The 18,734-nt window shown below is 41.9% G+C and overlaps 1 protein-coding gene across 1 annotated transcript in view; it reads right to left on the reverse strand.

Annotated features, from left to right (window-relative positions):
• LOC126278211 (sodium-coupled monocarboxylate transporter 1-like) overlaps positions 1 to 18,734 on the reverse strand; it is a 193,936-nt gene that overhangs the window by 26,684 nt on the left and 148,518 nt on the right. The window contains exons 12-13 of the mRNA XM_049978145.1: positions 15,991 to 16,077; positions 6,910 to 7,094 (exon numbers count right to left, since the gene is read on the reverse strand). Coding sequence (XP_049834102.1) covers positions 6,910 to 7,094; positions 15,991 to 16,077 — 272 coding nt within the window. The remainder of the gene's footprint in view (positions 1 to 6,909; positions 7,095 to 15,990; positions 16,078 to 18,734) is intronic.

Here is an 18,734-nt window from a genome sequence, read left to right on the forward strand (position 1 = left end):
TGTTATTAGGGATGCTAAAAGACAACATCAGACATCAATTTCTCACCATACGTACTGAAATTCTGTTCACGAGATTGTCCCTCTGTAACAGGAGTTGTTGTTGAATTACAGATGACATTTGACAGCGTGCTATTAAGAACATCGTCTTTGCTAAAAACCAATACTTAGGCTAATTATTGATTTACTATCGTATGAATCGGCATCAGTAGTCATTTTGTACACTTTTTTGGTTTCAATAAAAACCCATGTCATTGGAAGCATGTGTGTCAATTTTTAATTCTTTACTTTATTTTTCCGTGAAGAACTGAATTTTCATATGTTAATAGACTTTTGGGCCACCTTGCACATACGAAAGAAGATTCGTGATGACGCTGAAAAGCAAAATCACAATCTCTCTTCACAACTTCAGACAAATCCAGCAAAACAGACAGAAGTTAATTAACCTTCAATGGCTTTCATTTAGGGTACGTTGAAGGACAAACATAAAATTTAGAATGAGGTCCTCTAAACACATGAAGCACTGAAAAGTGGAAAAACATACACCACATTTTCAAGCCACCTCACATAAAAGAAATACCACCATCTTGGAACAAAAACGCCACTCAGGAGTAACAATAATTTGTAGACAAGCTATCGTCCACATGCCACAACGCAAAAATATCTAGTGCAGTAACATTTAGCATAAGACACGCCACCCGCCTGACATCAAGGAACTATTTGTTGGGGTTGTAATTTACGGCTCAAATTTTCGATAAAGATTTTGCCGAATTGTAGTTTCCAATAAAGCTGCGATTTCAGTCCATAATTTCGCGGTGTGCCCAGATTAAGATGTTTTTCATCCTCAAGATTTCATAAATATGTCTTTTCTTGAACTAAACTTATCAGTTTCTCATAGTCGATATTTCGTGAATGAGAACGTCGGCCGCTTCTACCAAGGAAAAAAACAAAAAAAAAAAAACTAATTTGAGTTTCACTGATTGTCGTCCAAAATTTGTACTTTCGGACGTTGAGATCGGCTATATTGTGACAGAGCATGGTCTGGCATACAGATATGAAACGCAAGGTCGTCGTCAATCTTCGCCGAAAGTCACAGAAGTCGGTGCCACTGTGACCACTGTCTAAGTGACAGTAGCATCTGCCAGGGCGTAGCCGATAGTCGCTACCAATACATTAATTTAATGGCTTCCAGATGACATCTACGTAACTGTATGAAAAATTAACTGTCTCACCTTTTGTAGAAGCACATTGTAAATATACTTGTACAATTGTTGAAATTGTAATTGTGTTATGTAAAGTATTTGTGGATTGATAGAGAGAACGTCTTTTAAAGCATTTTCTTATTGTATGAATGGATAGGGAAAAGTGTCAAGTGCAAAATATTACTTGTGGATGTTGTTATCAATAATGACTAAGAAAGAACATTGAGGTTCCATGACATGTGAGCGATGCAGAAAGACGGAGTCTTATCGTAAAGTGGAGTGTAAAATGGATTTACCAGTTATAATAAGTGTTCAATAAATGATAAATAGGTATTTCAAGTTACTGTTTTGGCTGGAAACATATGGGTAGATTCGGTAACAGAAGTCTCCGACCAAGCAAACCTGTGAATGTAACCACAGTCCATGGAATTATTGATTAAAAATCACCTGCATTTGTGGAGATGCAACGGTATGTGTGATATAGTAATTAATAAAAAGAAAGAACTACGAACAGTGTACAGGGTTGTACAAAGTATTCGTTTTCTCTTCCTGCAATCCATATATACAAAAGTTTTTTATTTTCCTCCCTAGTGTTGGTCAAATGCACAAGTAGTAAACATTTGTACTGACGATCGTGGTTCTAAGGTTTATCAATCAAATACTAACCCAAGTTATCTTCAGCTTATCTGCATAAACATAATTAAAGGAAATCAGTTGTGGTGAGACAACGAAAGAGAAAAAGTGGAATGTGTTTCGCTACAATTATAAGTACTTTGATACTCAATTATACACTCCTGGAAATAACACATTGACACCGGTGTGTCAGACCCACCATACTTGCTCCGGACACTGCGAGAGGGCTGTACAAGCAATGATCACACGCACGGAACAGCGGACACACTGGGAACCGCGGTGTTGGCCGTCGAATGGCGCTAACTGCGCAGCATTTGTGCACCGCCGCCGTCAGTGTCAGCCAGTTTGCCGTGGCATACGGAGCTCCATCGCAGTCTTTAACACTGGTAGCACGCCGCGACAGCGTGGACGTGAACCGTATGTGCAGTTGACGGACTTTGAGCGAGGGCGTATAGTGGGCGTGCGGGAGGCCGAGTGGACATACCGCCGAATTGCTCAACACGTGGGGCCTGAGGTCTCCACAGTATATCGATGTTGTCGCCAGTGGTCGGCGGAAGGTGCACGTGCCCGTCGACCTGGGACCGGACCGCAGCGACGCACGGATGCACGCCAAGACCGTAGGATCCTACGCAGTGCCGTAGGGGACCGCACCGCCACTTCCCAGCAAATTAGGGACACTGTTGCTCCTGGGGTATCGGCGAGGACCATTCGCAACCGTCTCCATGAAGCTGGACTACGGTCCCGCACACCGTTAGGCCGTCTTCCGCTCACGCCCCAACATCGTGCAGCCCGCCTCCAGTGGCGTCGCGACAGGCGTAAATGGAGGGACGAATGGACACGTGTCGTCTTCAGCGATGAGAGTCGCTTCTGCCTTGGTGCCAATGATGGTCGTATGCGTGTCTGGCGCCGTGCAGGTGAGCGCCACAATCAGGACTGCATACGACCGAGGCACACAGGGCCAACACCCGGCATCATGGTGTGGGAGCGATCTCCTACACTGGCCGTACACCTCTGGTGATCGTCGAGGGGCACTGAATAGTGCACGGTACATCCAAACCGTCATCGAACCCATCGTTCTACCATTCCTATCGTTCTATCCCGTGCCACCCAACGTGCTCTAGAAGGTGTAAGCCAACTACCCTGGCCAGCAAGATCTCCGGATCTGTCCGCCATTGAGCATGTTTGGGACTGGATGAAGCGTCGTCTCACGCGGTCTGCACGTCCAGCACGAACGCTGGTCCAACTGAGGCGCCAGGTGGATATGGCATGGCAAGCCGTTCCACAGGACTACATCCAGCATCTCTACGATCGTCTCCATGGGAGAATAGCAGCCTGCATTGCTGCGAAAGGTGGATATACACTGTACTAGTGCCGACATTGTGATGCTCTGCTGCCTGTGTCTATGTGCCTGTGGTTCTGTAAGTGTGATCATGTGATGTATCTGACCCCAGGAATGTGTCAATAAAGTTTCCCCTTCCTGGGACAATGAATGCACGGTGTTCTTATTTCAATTTCCAGGAGTGTAGTTACAGCGTGAGGTGTTTACGAGTGAACAGCCGTTGCAAACACGAGGAGATTTAAGATATAAATTGTTACTGTTATTAAGACTGATCCAGTAGTTGTTCCGAGTAGTTGTGTATTGCAGAATCTCTCAATACATAAAGGACACGTGTGAAATCTCACTCGACTTCCAGTTCAGGTAACTGTCAGTGCTTCTCACTGACAGTTACACAAAAATCCCCTGTTTTACAGATTCTTGTAAAGTTGTCTTTCTCCACTAAGTGTAAGTGTAAATAATGAGCAATTCAGTATGCAGATCAACAAATTGTGAAGAAGAAAATCTTTTCTTGTTTAGTCTCATATTTGTGTCTTCTGCTGAGACATTTATGTATTTGTAGATAGTTTGTGGTACTTGTGGACTTTGTTGTCAGGTTTAGTAACTGTGTTAGAAGCCTGCTAACCATCATAATTGTAAATGATACAATCTAGTGTAAGACAGGGGACTTAAAAATTTGCTCATCATATAACACTTGAAGCTATTGTTGCAAAATGTGCATGCTGTTCTGGTTTTTCCAATGTTTGCTACTAACGTACCCTTTCCGTTTGAGTCTTAAGTAATGCTACCAAACCCTACTGTTTCATCAAACATTAGGCTACATATGATCCATTACTACCATTGGTATTTGTGTTCCTAAAGTGGTTCTAAATTCATATAATAACATGACTGGAATACTCTCTTTCAAATTCTAAAGGTGGCAGGGGTAAAATACAGGGAGCGAAAGGCTATTTACAATTTGTACAGAAAGCAGATGGCAGTTATAAGAGTCGAGGGGCATGAAAGGGAAGCTGCGGTTGGGAAGAGAGTGAGACAGGGTTGTAGCCTGTCCCTGATGTTATTCAATCTGTATATTGAGCAAGCAATAAAGGAAACAAAAAAAAATCGGAGTAGGTATTAAAGTCCATGGAGAAGAAATAAAAACGTTGAGGTTCACCGATGACATTGTAATTCTGTCAGAGACAGCAAAGGACTTGGAAGAGCAGTTGAACGGAATGGACAGTGTCTTGAAAGGGGGATATAAGATGAACATCAACAAAAGCAAAACGAGGATAATGGAATGTAGACGAATGAAGTCGGGTGATGCTGAGGGAATTAGATTAAGAAATGGGACACTTAAAGTAGTAAAGGAGTTTTGCTATTTGGGGAGCAAAATAACTGATGATAGTCGAAGTAGAGAGGATATTAAATGTAGACTGGCAATGGCAAGGAAAGCGTTCCCGAAGAAGAGAAATTTGTTAACATCGGCTATAGATTTAAGTGTCAGGAAGTCGTGGCTGAAAGTATATGTATGGAGTGTAGCCATGTATGCAAGTGAAACATGGACGATAAATAGTTTGGACAAGAAGAGAATAGAAGCTTTCGGAACGTGGTGCTACAGAAGAATGCTGAAGATTACATGGGTAGATCACATAACTAATGAGGAGGTATTGAATAGAATTGGGGAGAAGAGGAGTTTGTGGCACAACTTGACAAGAAGAAGGGATCGGTTGGTAGGACATGTTCTGAGGCATCATGGGATCACAAATTTAGCATTGGAGGGCAGCATGGAGGGTAAAAACCGTAGAGGGAGACCAAGAGATGAATACACTAAGCAGATTCAGAAGAATTTAGGTTGCAGTAGGTACTGGGAGAGGAAGAAGCTTGCACAGGATAGAGTAGCATGGAGAGCTGCATCAAACTAATCGCAGGACTGAAGATAACAACAACAAAAACAACAAATTTTTCATGTATTTTGAGTGAATTCCAAGTACAGATCCAGGGTCTCATAAAAACATTCAGGTGTCCATTTATTGACAGCTATTTATTTATTTCTTTAACCGTAACTAATACTGTTGTTAGTCAAGAACATTTTTGTAAAAAGAAAATGGATGGTAGATATGACACTTGGTGGTCTTGTGATGAGGCACTTTCTTAACAGTAAGATGGAGTTGATAAATGAGTAGAAGTTAGTTGTGTGAACATGTGTGTGAAGTATCCTGATGTATCAGTAGAAAATAAAAATATTTTTTGAGGCAATTACTGCTGTTAGAGATAAAGTAACTAAAATGTACAGTGAAAAATTTATAAAATATGGAATGGAGAGGAGCTGTGGTGCACTGGAGGACGGGACAGAGACACATACGTAGCCAGTTCTGCAAAATGTACCAAACGAAACCACACTAGAGATAAAAAGGGGCCTACCTGGACAATTTCTGCATCGCACTGTTTGAACACAAATGTTAGTAGGTGTGAAATTACTGTTTGCATCAGATCACAGGAAACTTCAAACAGGTCTACATTTTCAATTTTTACATCAATTTACTCTGCGAACTCTGTGAAGTGAAGGCATCCCCACTGCACTAATTATTAGGGCTTTTTCCCGTTCCACTCACGTATGGAACACGGGAAAAATGATTGTTTGAACGCCTCTGTGCACGCGGTAATTAATCTAATCATTACTATCCCTATGGAAGCGATATGTTGGGAATATTTTCCTAAGGTCATCATTTGAAACCGCTTCTTAAAACTCAGTAGAGTTTCACAAGATAGTTTCCGTCTATCTTCAAGAGTCTAGCAGTTCAGATTCTTCAGTATCTCTGTGCCACTTTCCCACTGATTTAATCAAATTTGTGGCCTTTCATACTGCCATTCTCTGTACGTGTTCGATATTCCCTGTTTGTCCTGTTTGGTACAGGTCCCACACACATGAGTAATATTCTAGGATGGGTCGCACGAGTGATTTGTTAGAAATCTCCTTTATAGATTGATTACATTTCCCAAGTATAAACTGAAGTCTGTTGCCTGCTTTACCCAAGACCGTTTCCACTTCACGTCCCTGCTAAGTGTTACACCCAAGTAATTGTGTGAGTTTATAGATTTACTGCGGCTCACTAATATTATAAACATAGGATACTATGATTTTTCGTTTTGTGACGTGCACAGTTTTACATTTTCAACATTTAAAGTAAGTTGCCTGTCACTGTACCACTTTGAAATCATATTAAGTTCTCGCTTAACATTCGCTGAGTTTCGCTCAGATTGTACATCGTTGTAGGTAAACGTATCAGCTACGAAAAGTCTGGGGTTACTTTTAATATTCTTCGCAAGATGATTAATAATCAACGTGAACAGCGAGGGATCCAGCATAATTCCTTGAGGTACACCCGAAGTTATTTCGACACCTGACGATAATTCTCAGTCCAATGCTGCATCCTCCCTTCTACGAACTCCGCAATCCAGTCACATACTTCGGCTGATACCCCATATGATCGCAATTTTGATAATAAGCGTAGCTGTGGCACTAAATCAAATGCTTTGCAGAAATCGAGAAATACTGCACCTACCCGACTGCCTTGATCATTTGACTTCCAGGATTTGAAGTGCGAGTTCACATATGATCCATATTTTAGAAATTCTAGCTGGTTGGCATGGAGCAGGTCGCTCTGTTCGAGATAGCTCATTGTGTTGTAACTCAGAATATGTTCCCTCATTATGTATCTCGTATATGACACGCAGGCAGTAGGTGTACTTTACTTTTACCTGTTGTGGTAGTCGACTGTGACAGCCACAGAGCCGTTGTTGGCGCGGTCAAACTCGTAGAGGCAGCCGTCAGTGGAGAAGGGCTTGGTGGCGAAGCGGATGTCCCCGCTGGCCTGGTAGGCTTGGGCGCCCAGAGACAGCCACGCCATCAGGGCCACGCTGGTCAGGCCGCCCACCAGCACGCCCTGCTCATGCGAAAACAAACCATCAGGCACAACTAAAGCATCCCAACACTGTAGAGGAGTGCACGTAGCAAGGCAGATGCTGAGACAGTGTGCGGTGGCAATCGGATCATTCTTCTTCATCTGTTTGTATGTGCACTTTGGATGTGTAAAACATTTAGAGTTCATTTGATGTTACTTTTCCTGTGATCAAGATACTTATCCACCGCAGTGTTCATTAAGCGTTGCGTAAAGCAAGCACGACAACCATACCGTTAACCCTTTGAGTCTCAACAAAAGGCAAAAAAATTAAAAATTTCACATAATTCAACTTCATCGTCATAGTGAGCAACGAATACAAGAAGAATTTGGCAGAAAGTACACTACACTCCTCGAAATTGAAATAAGAACACCGTGAATTCATTGTCCCAGGAAGGGGAAACTTTATTGACACATTCCTGGGGTCAGATACATCACATGATCACACTGACAGAACCACAGGCACATAGACACAGGCAACAGAGCATGCACAATGTCGGCACTAGTACAGTGTATATCCACATTTCGCAGCAATGCAGGCTGCTATTCTCCCATGGAGACGATCGTAGAGATGCTGGATGTAGTCCTGTGGAACGGCTTGCCATGCCATTTCCACCTGGCGCCTCAGTTGGACCAGCGTTCGTGCTGGACGTACAGACCGCGTGAGACGACGCTTCATCCAGTCCCAAACATGATCAATGGGGGACAGATCCGGAGATCTTGCTGGCCAGGGTAGTTGACTTACACCTTCCAGAGCACGTTGGGTGGCACGGGATACATACGGACGTGCATTGTCCTGTTGGAACAGCAAGTTCCCTTGCCAGTCTAGGAATGGTAGAACGATGGGTTCGATGACGGTTTGGATGTACAGTGCACTATTCAGTGTCCCCTCGACGATCACGGCCAGTGTAGATCGCTCCCCACACCATGATGCCGGGTGTTGGCCCTGTGTGCCTCGGTCGTATTCAGTCTTGATTGTGGCGCTCACCTGCACGGCGCCAAACACGCATACGACCATCATTGGCACCAAGGCAGAAGCGACTTTCATCGCTGAAGACGACACGTCTCCATTCGTCCCTCCATTCACGCCTGTCGCGACACCACTGGAGGCGGGCTGCACGATGTTGGAGCGTGAGCGGAAGACGGCCTAACCGTGTGCGGGACCGTAGCCCAGCTTAATGGAGACGGTTGCGAATGGTCCTCGTCGATACCCCAGGAGCAACAGTGTCCCTAATTTGCTGGGAAGTGGCGGTGCGGTCCCCTACGGCACTGCGTAGGATCCTACGGTCTTGGCGTGCATCCGTGCGTCGCTGCGGTCCGGTCCCAGGTCGTCGGGCACGTGCACCTTCCGCCGACCACTGGCGACAACATCTATGTACTGTGGAGACCTCACGCCCCACGTGTTGAGCAATTCGGCGGTACGTCCACCCGGCCTCCCGCATGCCCACTATACGCCCTCGGTCAAAGTCCGTCAACCCCACATACGGTTCACGTCCACGCTGTCGCGGCATGCTACCAGTGACTGCCATGGAGCTCCGTATGCCACGGCAAACTGGCTGACACTGACGGCGGCGGTGCACAAATGCTGCGCAGCTAGCGCCATTCGACGGCCAACACCGCGGTTCCTGGTGTGTCCGCTGTGCCGTGCGTGTGATCATTGCTTGTACAGCCCTCTCGCAGTGTCCGGAGCAAGTATGGTGGGTCTGACACACCGGTGTCAATGTGTTCTTTTTTCCATTTCCAGGAGTGTATAAATTTTTAAGCAGGTATTTGTACTTTGAAATATAAAAGCGACATTTTTCACAAAACTAATGCTTGTTATCATAGTAAGCAACTGATGTAAGATGAAATTGGCAAAAAGTTAACAATCAGCTGTTTTAAGGAGCTGGTTTCGCAATGGAATGCTGTTTTCAACCACTCGACATTCCATATGGTGTATTCGAAATAAATTCGCGTTTTACCTAAACAAAATTCCACATCTCAAAACTTCCATGAACTCATAACGCCTAAAACAAATTGTAGTCCTGAATAACAAGCAAAAATGGGCCTAAAACGTGACAATTTTTTTTATCATAACTACATATGATCCAGTGGTTTCATTTCAATTATACTCATAATTCACAATTGCCCTCCATGATTAACTAAGGCCAGTTACCTGTTCAATGTTGATATTTTTTGAATACATATTCTTCCAACTTGCATTGTTAGAACACATGATGTTCTAAAATGAACAAGAAAATGGAATGGACATAATCTTTAGCACAGAATATGACTTAAGGATGAACAAAGCTAAGACGAAGGCGATGAAAAATAGTGGACAGGAGAGTAACAACGTGATTGACGTCAAATCTGGTTCAAAAATTGCTCTGAGCACTATGGGACTTAACTTCTGAGGTCATCAGCCCCATAGAACTTAGAACTACTTAAACCTATAGAACCTAAGGACATCACAAACATCCATGCCCGAGGCAGGATTCGAACCTGCTACCGTAGCGGTCGCGCGGTTCCAAACTATAGAGCCTAGAACCGCTCGACCGCTCAAATCTGGGAACGACTCATATTGGCACAAGTGAAAAAAAGTCTCTTATATAGTAAGTACAGTTACAGAGGATGGCTGAAACTGGGAACACATCAAAGTTTCGCTGCGTGAAGAAAAGAGGGAAGCACCTGGAGAACAGGAGTAGAAGTCAGTGTAACTTGCTGGTGGTTGTACACGCCACTGGTGGTTATGTAAGTTATTAGAGTTGCAAATCTGTTCGACAGCTAGAATGGCTACCAGAATGCTTTAGTGTTGGTCTTGTTCAGTATTGTTACCGAGCCTGGAGTAAAGAGCGTGAAAAGCGCCAGCTGTCGAGTGATTACTGTAAGGGACAATGAGATGCACTTGACAGAATTTGCAGCGGACGACATTGTGGGTATTCATTTGGCTGATCGGTCAAATTGTACAATATCCTAAACTGTGGGGAATTCTTGTGTGGCAGTGGCCAGCTATTGGATTATATGGCAACCTCAGAGCAGGTATACCTGTCGTCAGTATTCCTATCGAATATGTCTGACCACAACAAGGAAGAATCGTCATATAGTGCATCAAGCACATCGTATCAGCATCACATCTGTGGCTGCCATCCGAGAACAAGTAACGGTCTCCCTAAAATATTCTCTTATCCGACACTATTAACTGGAGATTCGCAGTAGATGGACCAGGGTAATACCATCCCATAAATAGGCTGCCATTGACAAACAGCTGCGTTTGGCGTGGTGTCGTGACGGGAAAGCGTGGGCTGCTAAGGAATTCAGTGATGAACGAATTCAGTGATGAACTGCGGTTTTGAACATTCTAAATGCCCATTGTCGGCGAAATGGCGGAGACCTGGGGAGAGGTTCCATGATTCTAGTGTTAGAGAGAGGCACAGCTGTGTTAATGCTGGCGTTATGGTGTGTGGAGCCAATTGGTATGACTTCAGAATACGACTGATATTGAGGGAACTATGAGGACGCAGCGATGTTCCATAGACAACCTGCATCGTTATGTGTTACCTCTCTGTGACAGTATCATGATGCGGTTTTGAACTGTTCAATGCTTGACTACGCATAGTACATGGCTCTATGAACTGTGTACGTGATGTTGAGTTACTCCTTTGGCCAGCAAGAAACCCCGAACTATCCTTCACAAAACATGTGTGGAATCAGGTCAGCCATCAACTCCACGCCTTTGCAGGTATCCAGAATATCGAGTTCTGGTTACAAAAATTGAAGGCCAGTTTCTTGCAGGAGAGCATACAACGGCTGTATGAAACCCTTGAGTACATGCAGCCAGGCCAGAATGGTGGAACGTCATAGTCATAAGGGGATTCATTCTGCCACGTTCTTTGTAAATTGCATTCGATTTTATAATCACTGAAACAACTTTACGTGCCATCTCAACCAGTGAAGTTCCATTTCATTTCCTCATATTCCTTACTCTTTTTGCCAGGATGTGTAGGGAGCAAGTCTAAATTGGGTAGTCTAAGCTAGGAAGAAGTGAATCGCTTTCTTCAGTAAAAGACTCCCACTGGTATCAGACATTTATATGGAAAAGGGAATGAAGGTGTTTTAAGTCTCTATCTTGAGCACAGCCTGAACGGACCATCGCAAATCCGGAGAAGAAGAAATTGAAAGCATTTTAAATATTGTGCTGTTGAAGAATATTAAAAATTAAGGTAATCTACAAAATGAATAACGACAAAAACGAATAACTGAATCAAGATTAAGAAATACTCTTACCAGAAGAAAGAGCAGCTTAGTGTTACATCTGCAACAGCATCATTCTAGAAGAATCGGTAGAGGAGTAACATACTAGGAGCAGGTAAGGGCTTGAATCTTCGAAATAGGTTATAGAAGATATCGGTTTTAATAGCTACACAGTGATTAAAAACTTAGAACAATATAGAGAAATAAGTAGGACAGCACCAAGTCAATAGGCTGAATAAGGACTTTTGAGACATTGCAGTACGACTCTAGTGAAACCATCGGATTATGCTGTGAGCTGACCATATCCTCAGACGCCTCAAATGACACCTCACATTTTTAGTAATGCAAAACGATTAACACCCGTTACAAATATTTAAGCATCTAAATTTGCCTCTGAAGTCAGTGCCACTTTGATGAAGTTATTTGATTATATGAGTAGTGTACAGAAAAGAAATTGTCCAGATTAATATTACACTTTTCTGACAATCACGCGTAAGGTGCATGTTCTGTTGCTTTCTCGCTGTCTGCCTCTGCTTGTTGTTAACGCGATTAGGCAGTGTGACATAGGTGGGTGCACTGGAGGGAAATGGCGCCAGTTCATTGTAAGTCAGACGGTACCAGTGAAGGGACTGACTATGGAGGACGCGGGAACGTGCACGCAAACGCTGACAGAATTAACGTTTGAGTTAGAACATCAGGGGAACAAAAACAATGAAAATACTGAAATCATGAAACAATTGTATAGGACGAAGTGTCTGACCAATAACAAAAGTGGTGCAAATGGTACTTGGTTTATATATTAACAGTTGGTGTCGACAAGCAAACTAGAAAAAAGTATTAATTTTCGAAACAGAAAGAATAACTGTAGACATCTTCTTTCTCTAATCATTTTCCCACAAAACGGCACCACGCAAGGAGCGACGCACTCAACCAGGTCTCGCCGACATCTTTCAGATAAAACAGCACACTTTATTGCCATGCTCCGGAAACTTTTCAGCTGTAGAAAGCTGATAGATTATTAATATAAAGACTACGGAAGACACTGCTCAAGTATAAATATTACGTGGTACAGATTCTTTCATTTTTGTTTTTGATGTTGTTGTTGTTGTGGTTTTCCGTCCAGAGACTCGCTTGATGCACCTCTCCATGCTACTCTATCCTGTCCAAGATTTTTCAACTCCAAGTACCCCCTGCAACCGACATCCGTTGAATCTACATAGTTTATTCATCTCTTGGTCTCCCTCTACGATTTTTACCCTCCACGCTGCCCTCCAATGGTAAATAGGTCATCCATTGATGCCTCCGAACATGTCCTACCAAACGATCACTTCTTCTAGTCAAGTTGCGGCACAAATTTCTCTTCTCCCCAGTTCTATTCAGTACCTCCTCATTAGTTACGTGATCTAACCACCTAATCTTGAGCATTCTTCTGTAGCACCGCATTTCGAAAGCTTCTATTCTCTTCTTGTTTAAACTATTTATCGTCCATGTTTCACTTCCATACACGGCTACAGTCCGTACAAATACCTTCAGAAATGTTTTCCTGACACTTAAATCTATACTCGATGTTAACAAATTTCTCTTCTTCAGAAACGGTTTCCTTGCCATTGCCAGTCTACATTTTATATCCTCTCTACTTCGACCATCGTCAGTCATTTTGCTCCTCAAATACTAAAACTCAACATTACCTGATTTAATTCGACTACATTCCATCATCCTCGTTTTGCTTTTGTTGCTGTTCAGCTTATATCCTCCTTTCAGTACATAGGCCAATCCGTTCAATTGCTCTTACAGGTCCTTTGCTGTGTCTGACAGAATTACATTGTCATCGGCAAACTTCACAGTTTTCATTTCTTCTCCATGGTTTTTAATTCCTACTCCAAATTTTTCATTTGTTACCTTTACTGATAGCTCAATATAAAGATTGAATAACATCGGGGATGGGCTATAACCCTGTCTCACTCCCTTCCCAACCAATGCCTCCCTTTCGTGTCCCTCGACTGTTATAATTGCCATCTGGTAAGTAGCCTTTCGTTCCCTGTGTTTGACCCTTGACACCTTCACAATTTTAAGGAATATTCCAGCCAACATTGTCAAAAGATTTATCTAAGTCTACAAATTTCGTAGGTTTGCCTTTCCTTAATCTGTCTTCTCAGATAAGTCGTAAGGCCATTATTGCCTCACGTGTTCCAGCATTTCTACGGAATCCGTTCTGATCTTCCTCAGGTCGGCTTCTACTAGTTTTTCCATTCGTCTGTAAAGAAATCGGGTTAGTATTTTGCAGCCGTGACTTAGTAAACTGATAGTCGGTAATTTTCATATCTGTCAACACCTGCTTTCTTTGGGATTGGAATTATTATATTCTTCTTTAAGTCTGAGGGTATTTCACCTGTCTTATACATCTTGCTCACCAGATGGTAGGGTTTTGTCAGGACTGCTCTCCCAAAGCTGTCAGTAGTTCTAATGGAATGTTGTCTATTCCCGGGGCCTTGTTTCCACTCAGGTATTTCAGTGCTCTGTCAAACTCTTCAGGCAATATTATATTTCATCTTCATCTACGTCCTCTTCCATCTCCACAATATTGCCCTCAAGTACATCGCCCTTGTATAGTCCCTCTACATCCTCCTTCCATCTTTCTGCTTTCCCTTCTTTGCTTAGTACTGGTTTTCCATCTGAGCTCTTGATATTCATACAAGTGGTTCTCTTTTCTCCAAAGGTCTCTTTAATTGTCCTGGAGGCAGTATCTGTCTTATGCCCAGTGACAATGGCTCTACCTACTCACATTTATCTTCTAGCCATCCCTACTGAAGCATTTTGCACTTCCTGTCGATCTCATTTTTGAGACGTTTGTATTCCTTTTGGCCTGCTTCATTTACTACATTTTCATATTTTCTTCTTTCATCAGCTAAATTTAATATCTCTTCTGTTACCCAAGGATTTCTACTAGCCTTCGTCTTTTTACCTACTTAATCCTCTACTACCTTTCTTTCATTAACACCTACTATTTCACTCAGATTAGATAATACAAAATTAAAGGCACTGTGCAAATAAAATGAAAAACTGAGATTTACAGGGTCACAAATTTTAACAGACGCTCCTTATACGAGCAAACAAACATTAAAAATGGTGCAGTTCATTAACTATACAATGAATTCCAGTGCACAAGATTCAGGCAGTAATAGTTTGCCAACTATACAACAGTTGCACAATACGAACACTCTTACAGGAACGCAGTCTGATGATTACTGAACACATCAAAAGCACAGGCACCTATGTCAACCGGGCACTCCTTATGCAGGTCGCTTCTTTTCTGGTTCCATTTAAAGAGTGTCGTTTACTAACCACCGGTGTATTCAAAAAATGGCTTAGATGATAGGATTCATACAGTATATGGATGTCATCACACTATCCTAGGCATTTTCCATAGACTACGTACGGTACACTGACCGACAGTATGCAGATTTCAGAGGATCTATAATGCTGCTAGCTGAAAATTCGAATTCTTCCTGTAGTTGTGTTCAAGTGCTTAGATCATTAACGAGAATAATAATACCAAATTTATGCACTTGGTAATTTATAGTGACGTTTATATAATGTTTCTGTTTATATTTGCTATTTCACAACACCGAGAGGTGGTAATAATATTCAGTATTCAAAAAATGTGAATACCTTAGTGCGCTAGAAACAAGAAAGATGAATCTAGGATACAGGCACAATAGAAGTATGATATAATGACTGTAAATACAATTAAAACAAGAACACGTTACACAAGCAGTACAAACAATGTGGTACGGTGTCTTATCTAAGCGCGTTACAAAGCTAGTCTCTGCCATATTTGTAAGCCAAAAGATTTTATTTCTTTTAATACTGACAATCCTTGAGTAATGTGCATTTTTGGGGTGAGTAAGTTGAAACTATTTTGGGCTTCAATTTTTGTGTGTTGTGAATCGAGTAAAATTGTACAGTGCGAAAGACATTACACTCGTATTTGGGAGGAAATACATTAAAATTGTCACGTGTCCATCCTCAGTTATGCTTTCTGTGTTTTCCCTAAATTTTTCTAGTATACTGGCGAGCTTTTTTCTTCACCAAGGTCATGACCTACTCTTTCCCCTATCCGTCCTCAACCACATCGAATAATCGCTCACTAATGGATTCGACTTTAGTTTACCTCTGACGACTTCAAACTAGTAAAACACAACTAATGAGATGAAATTAACATTTCATTGTAACTTAGAGATACTCAAAAGCCGTATCTACACGACTTCTCGAATATTGCGGAAGGACGAGTTTGTTATCCTGAGCGTTCAAATGAAAAAAAAAAAAAGGAGATTAAAGCTTACTTCCCTATCGACGTCGAGGGCTTGAGAGACAGAGTGCAATCTTCGAAAGGTGAAGCGTGAGAAAGGAAGTCATTTGTGGCTTCCTTTAAGAAAATGTCGTAGTGTTCTTATAGTATAACTCGGGAAATCTCAGCTGGGTTGGCTGGGCGGTAATTTCACCATAACCAATCGCAAATATGGGATGAGTCAACAAATGCGCGTCCTTTGTCAAGCCAGAATTAGTCTTATTGAGCTGTCATTTGCTCCACAGTTAAGGCAGGTGCTTACATCAGTGTGGTTTGTTCTGTGGCGGTGCTCCTCTTACTTACCCTTGAGTTGACGCGTGGGAAGAACATTCCAACAGTAAACAGTCCCAGCGTCGGTCCATTGGTAATTGACCCCAAGGAAATCGACACCTGCAATAAAGGCAATCCTGCAATAAAGACAATACAACAACTAATGTTATATTACAAACTAAGAATAAATAATGCTGTTATCTCAAAGTAATACATCGATTTGAAGGTGTAGTTGTAAAACTTAAAATTAAAAAAAGAGGACGAATGTCTTTCTACTAAACAGCTTGACTGTGCTCGCTATACGTTACCGGTGAATCTACTACTCTCAACATTCGAAGATCGATAGTGACCACTGGATCAATATCTGGTTGACTCTAGCTAAAAGCTCTTTGGTCCTCTAATCTAAAATTTCCCATATTAAAAATTGGTTTTTCTGTGAAGTACACTACAAGTCGACAAAACATAGCTTGAAACTTCTTGCTTATTTTCATACCAATTACTTTACATATTTTTATTCTATCATCGGTCATATTAATATTTTTAATTTTTTCTTTTTGTTTCCTTCTTACAAATTATTTCTCATGTTGACAAAGCTTTTAACAGTCAGAACCATAAACTGTTCGCTGTGAGTTTTGTCAGGGACAGCTTCTACGAGTTAATTCTTCAAAAGCAGTGACTGGGAAGGACTGAACTTACTGGTTTTAGATGCATTTAAAAAATGAGTTCGAAGTAATTGATCTCAATTGAAACAAGTCGAAAATTCGTCGAATCACGCACCTAAATACATATTATTTAAACCTATTTGAACGAATTAGAACATCAGCACGGAAAGGTGGCTTATTTTTCACACACATTACCTACACAAAATCTTATTACAGATTCACGTGCAACAGATCTAATGCTATTGTTTGATGTTGTTGTTGTTGTCTTCAGTCCTGAGACTGGTTTGATGCAGCTCTCCATGCTACTCTATCCTGTGCAAGCTGCTTCATCTCCCAGTACCTACTGAAACCTACATCCTTCTGAATCTGCTTAGTGTATTCATCTCTTGGTCTCCCTCTACGATTTTTACCCTCCACGCTGCCCTCCAATGCTAAATTTGTGATCCCTTGATGCCCCAAAACATGTCCTACCAACCGATCCCTTCTTCTAGTCAAGTTGTGCCACAAACTTCTCTTCTCCCCAATCCTATTCAATACCTCCTCATTAGTTACGTGATCTACCCATCTAATCTTCAGCATTCTTCTGTAGCACCACATTTCGAAAGCTTCTATTCTCTTCTTGTCCAAACTAGTTATCGTCCATGTTTCACTTCCATACATGGCTACACTCCAAACAAATACTTTCATAAACGACTTCCTGATACATAAATCTATATTCGATGTTAACAAATTTCTCTTCTTGAGAAACGCTTTCCTTGCCATTGCCAGTCTACATTTTATATCCTCTCTACTTCGACCATCATCAGTTATTTTACTTCCTAAATAGCAAAACTCCTTTACTACTTTAAGTGTCTCATTTCCTAATCTAATTCCCTCAGCATCACCCGATTTAATTTGACCACATTCCATTATCCTCGTTTTGCTTTTGTTGATGTTCATCTTATATCCCCCTTTCAAGACACTGTCCATTCCGTTCAACTGCTCTTCCAAGTCCTTTGCTGTCTCTGACAGAATTACAATGTCATCGGCGAACCTCAAAGTTTTTATTTCTTCTCCATGAATTTTAATACCTACTCCAAATTTTTCTTTTGTTTCCTTTACTGCTTGCTCAATATACAGATTGAATAACATCGGGGAGAGGCTACAACCCTGTCTCACTCCTTTCCCAACCACTGCTTCCCTTTCATGCCCCTCGACTCTTATGACTGCCATCTGGTTTCTGTACAAATTGTAAATAGCCTTTCGCTCCCTGTATTTTACCCCTGCCACCTTCAGAATTTGAAAGAGAGTTTTCCAGTCAACATTGTCAAAAGCTTTCTCCAAGTCTACAAATGCTAGAAACGTAGGTTTGCCTTTTCTTAATCTTTCTTCTAAGATAAGTCGTAAGGTCAGTATTGCCTCACGTGTTCCAACATTTCGACGGAATCCAAACTGATCCTCCCCAAGGTCCGCATCTACCAGTTTTTCCATTCGTCTGTAAAGAATTCGCGTTAGTATTTCGCAGCTGTGACTTATTAAACTGATAGTTCGGTAATTTTCATATCTGTCAGCACCTGCTTTCTTTGGGATTGGAATTATTATATTCTTCTTGAAGTCTGAGGGTATTTCACCTGTCTCATACATCTTGCTCACCAGCTGGTAGAGTTTTGTCATACTGGCTCTCCCAAGGCCGTCAGTAGTTCTAATGGAATGTTGTCTACTCCGGGGGCCTTGTTTCGACTCAGGTCTTTCAGTGCTCTGTCAAACTCTTCACGCAGTATCTTAGCTCCGATTTTGTCTTCATCTACATCCTCTTCCATTTCCATAATATTGTCCTCAAGTACATCGCCCTTGTATAAACCTTCTATATACTCCTTCCACCTTTCTGCCTTCCCTTCTTTGCTTAGAACTGGATTGCCATCTGAGCTCTTGATATTCATACACGTGGTTCTCTTTTCTCCAAAGGTCTCTTTAATTTTCCTGTAGGCAGTATCTATCTTACCCCCTAGTGAGATAAGCTTCTACATCTTTGATATGGACGACAATAAAATACTTTTAGTTTTTATTTAGGTTTCCTGTGGTATAATATTACGTTTATGCTGCTGTCATGCCCAGATTATTCCTATTTTATTAATG

This window comes from Schistocerca gregaria, chromosome 6 (genome assembly GCF_023897955.1).
Source record: "Schistocerca gregaria isolate iqSchGreg1 chromosome 6, iqSchGreg1.2, whole genome shotgun sequence".
NCBI classification, from domain to species: domain Eukaryota; kingdom Metazoa; phylum Arthropoda; class Insecta; order Orthoptera; family Acrididae; genus Schistocerca; species Schistocerca gregaria.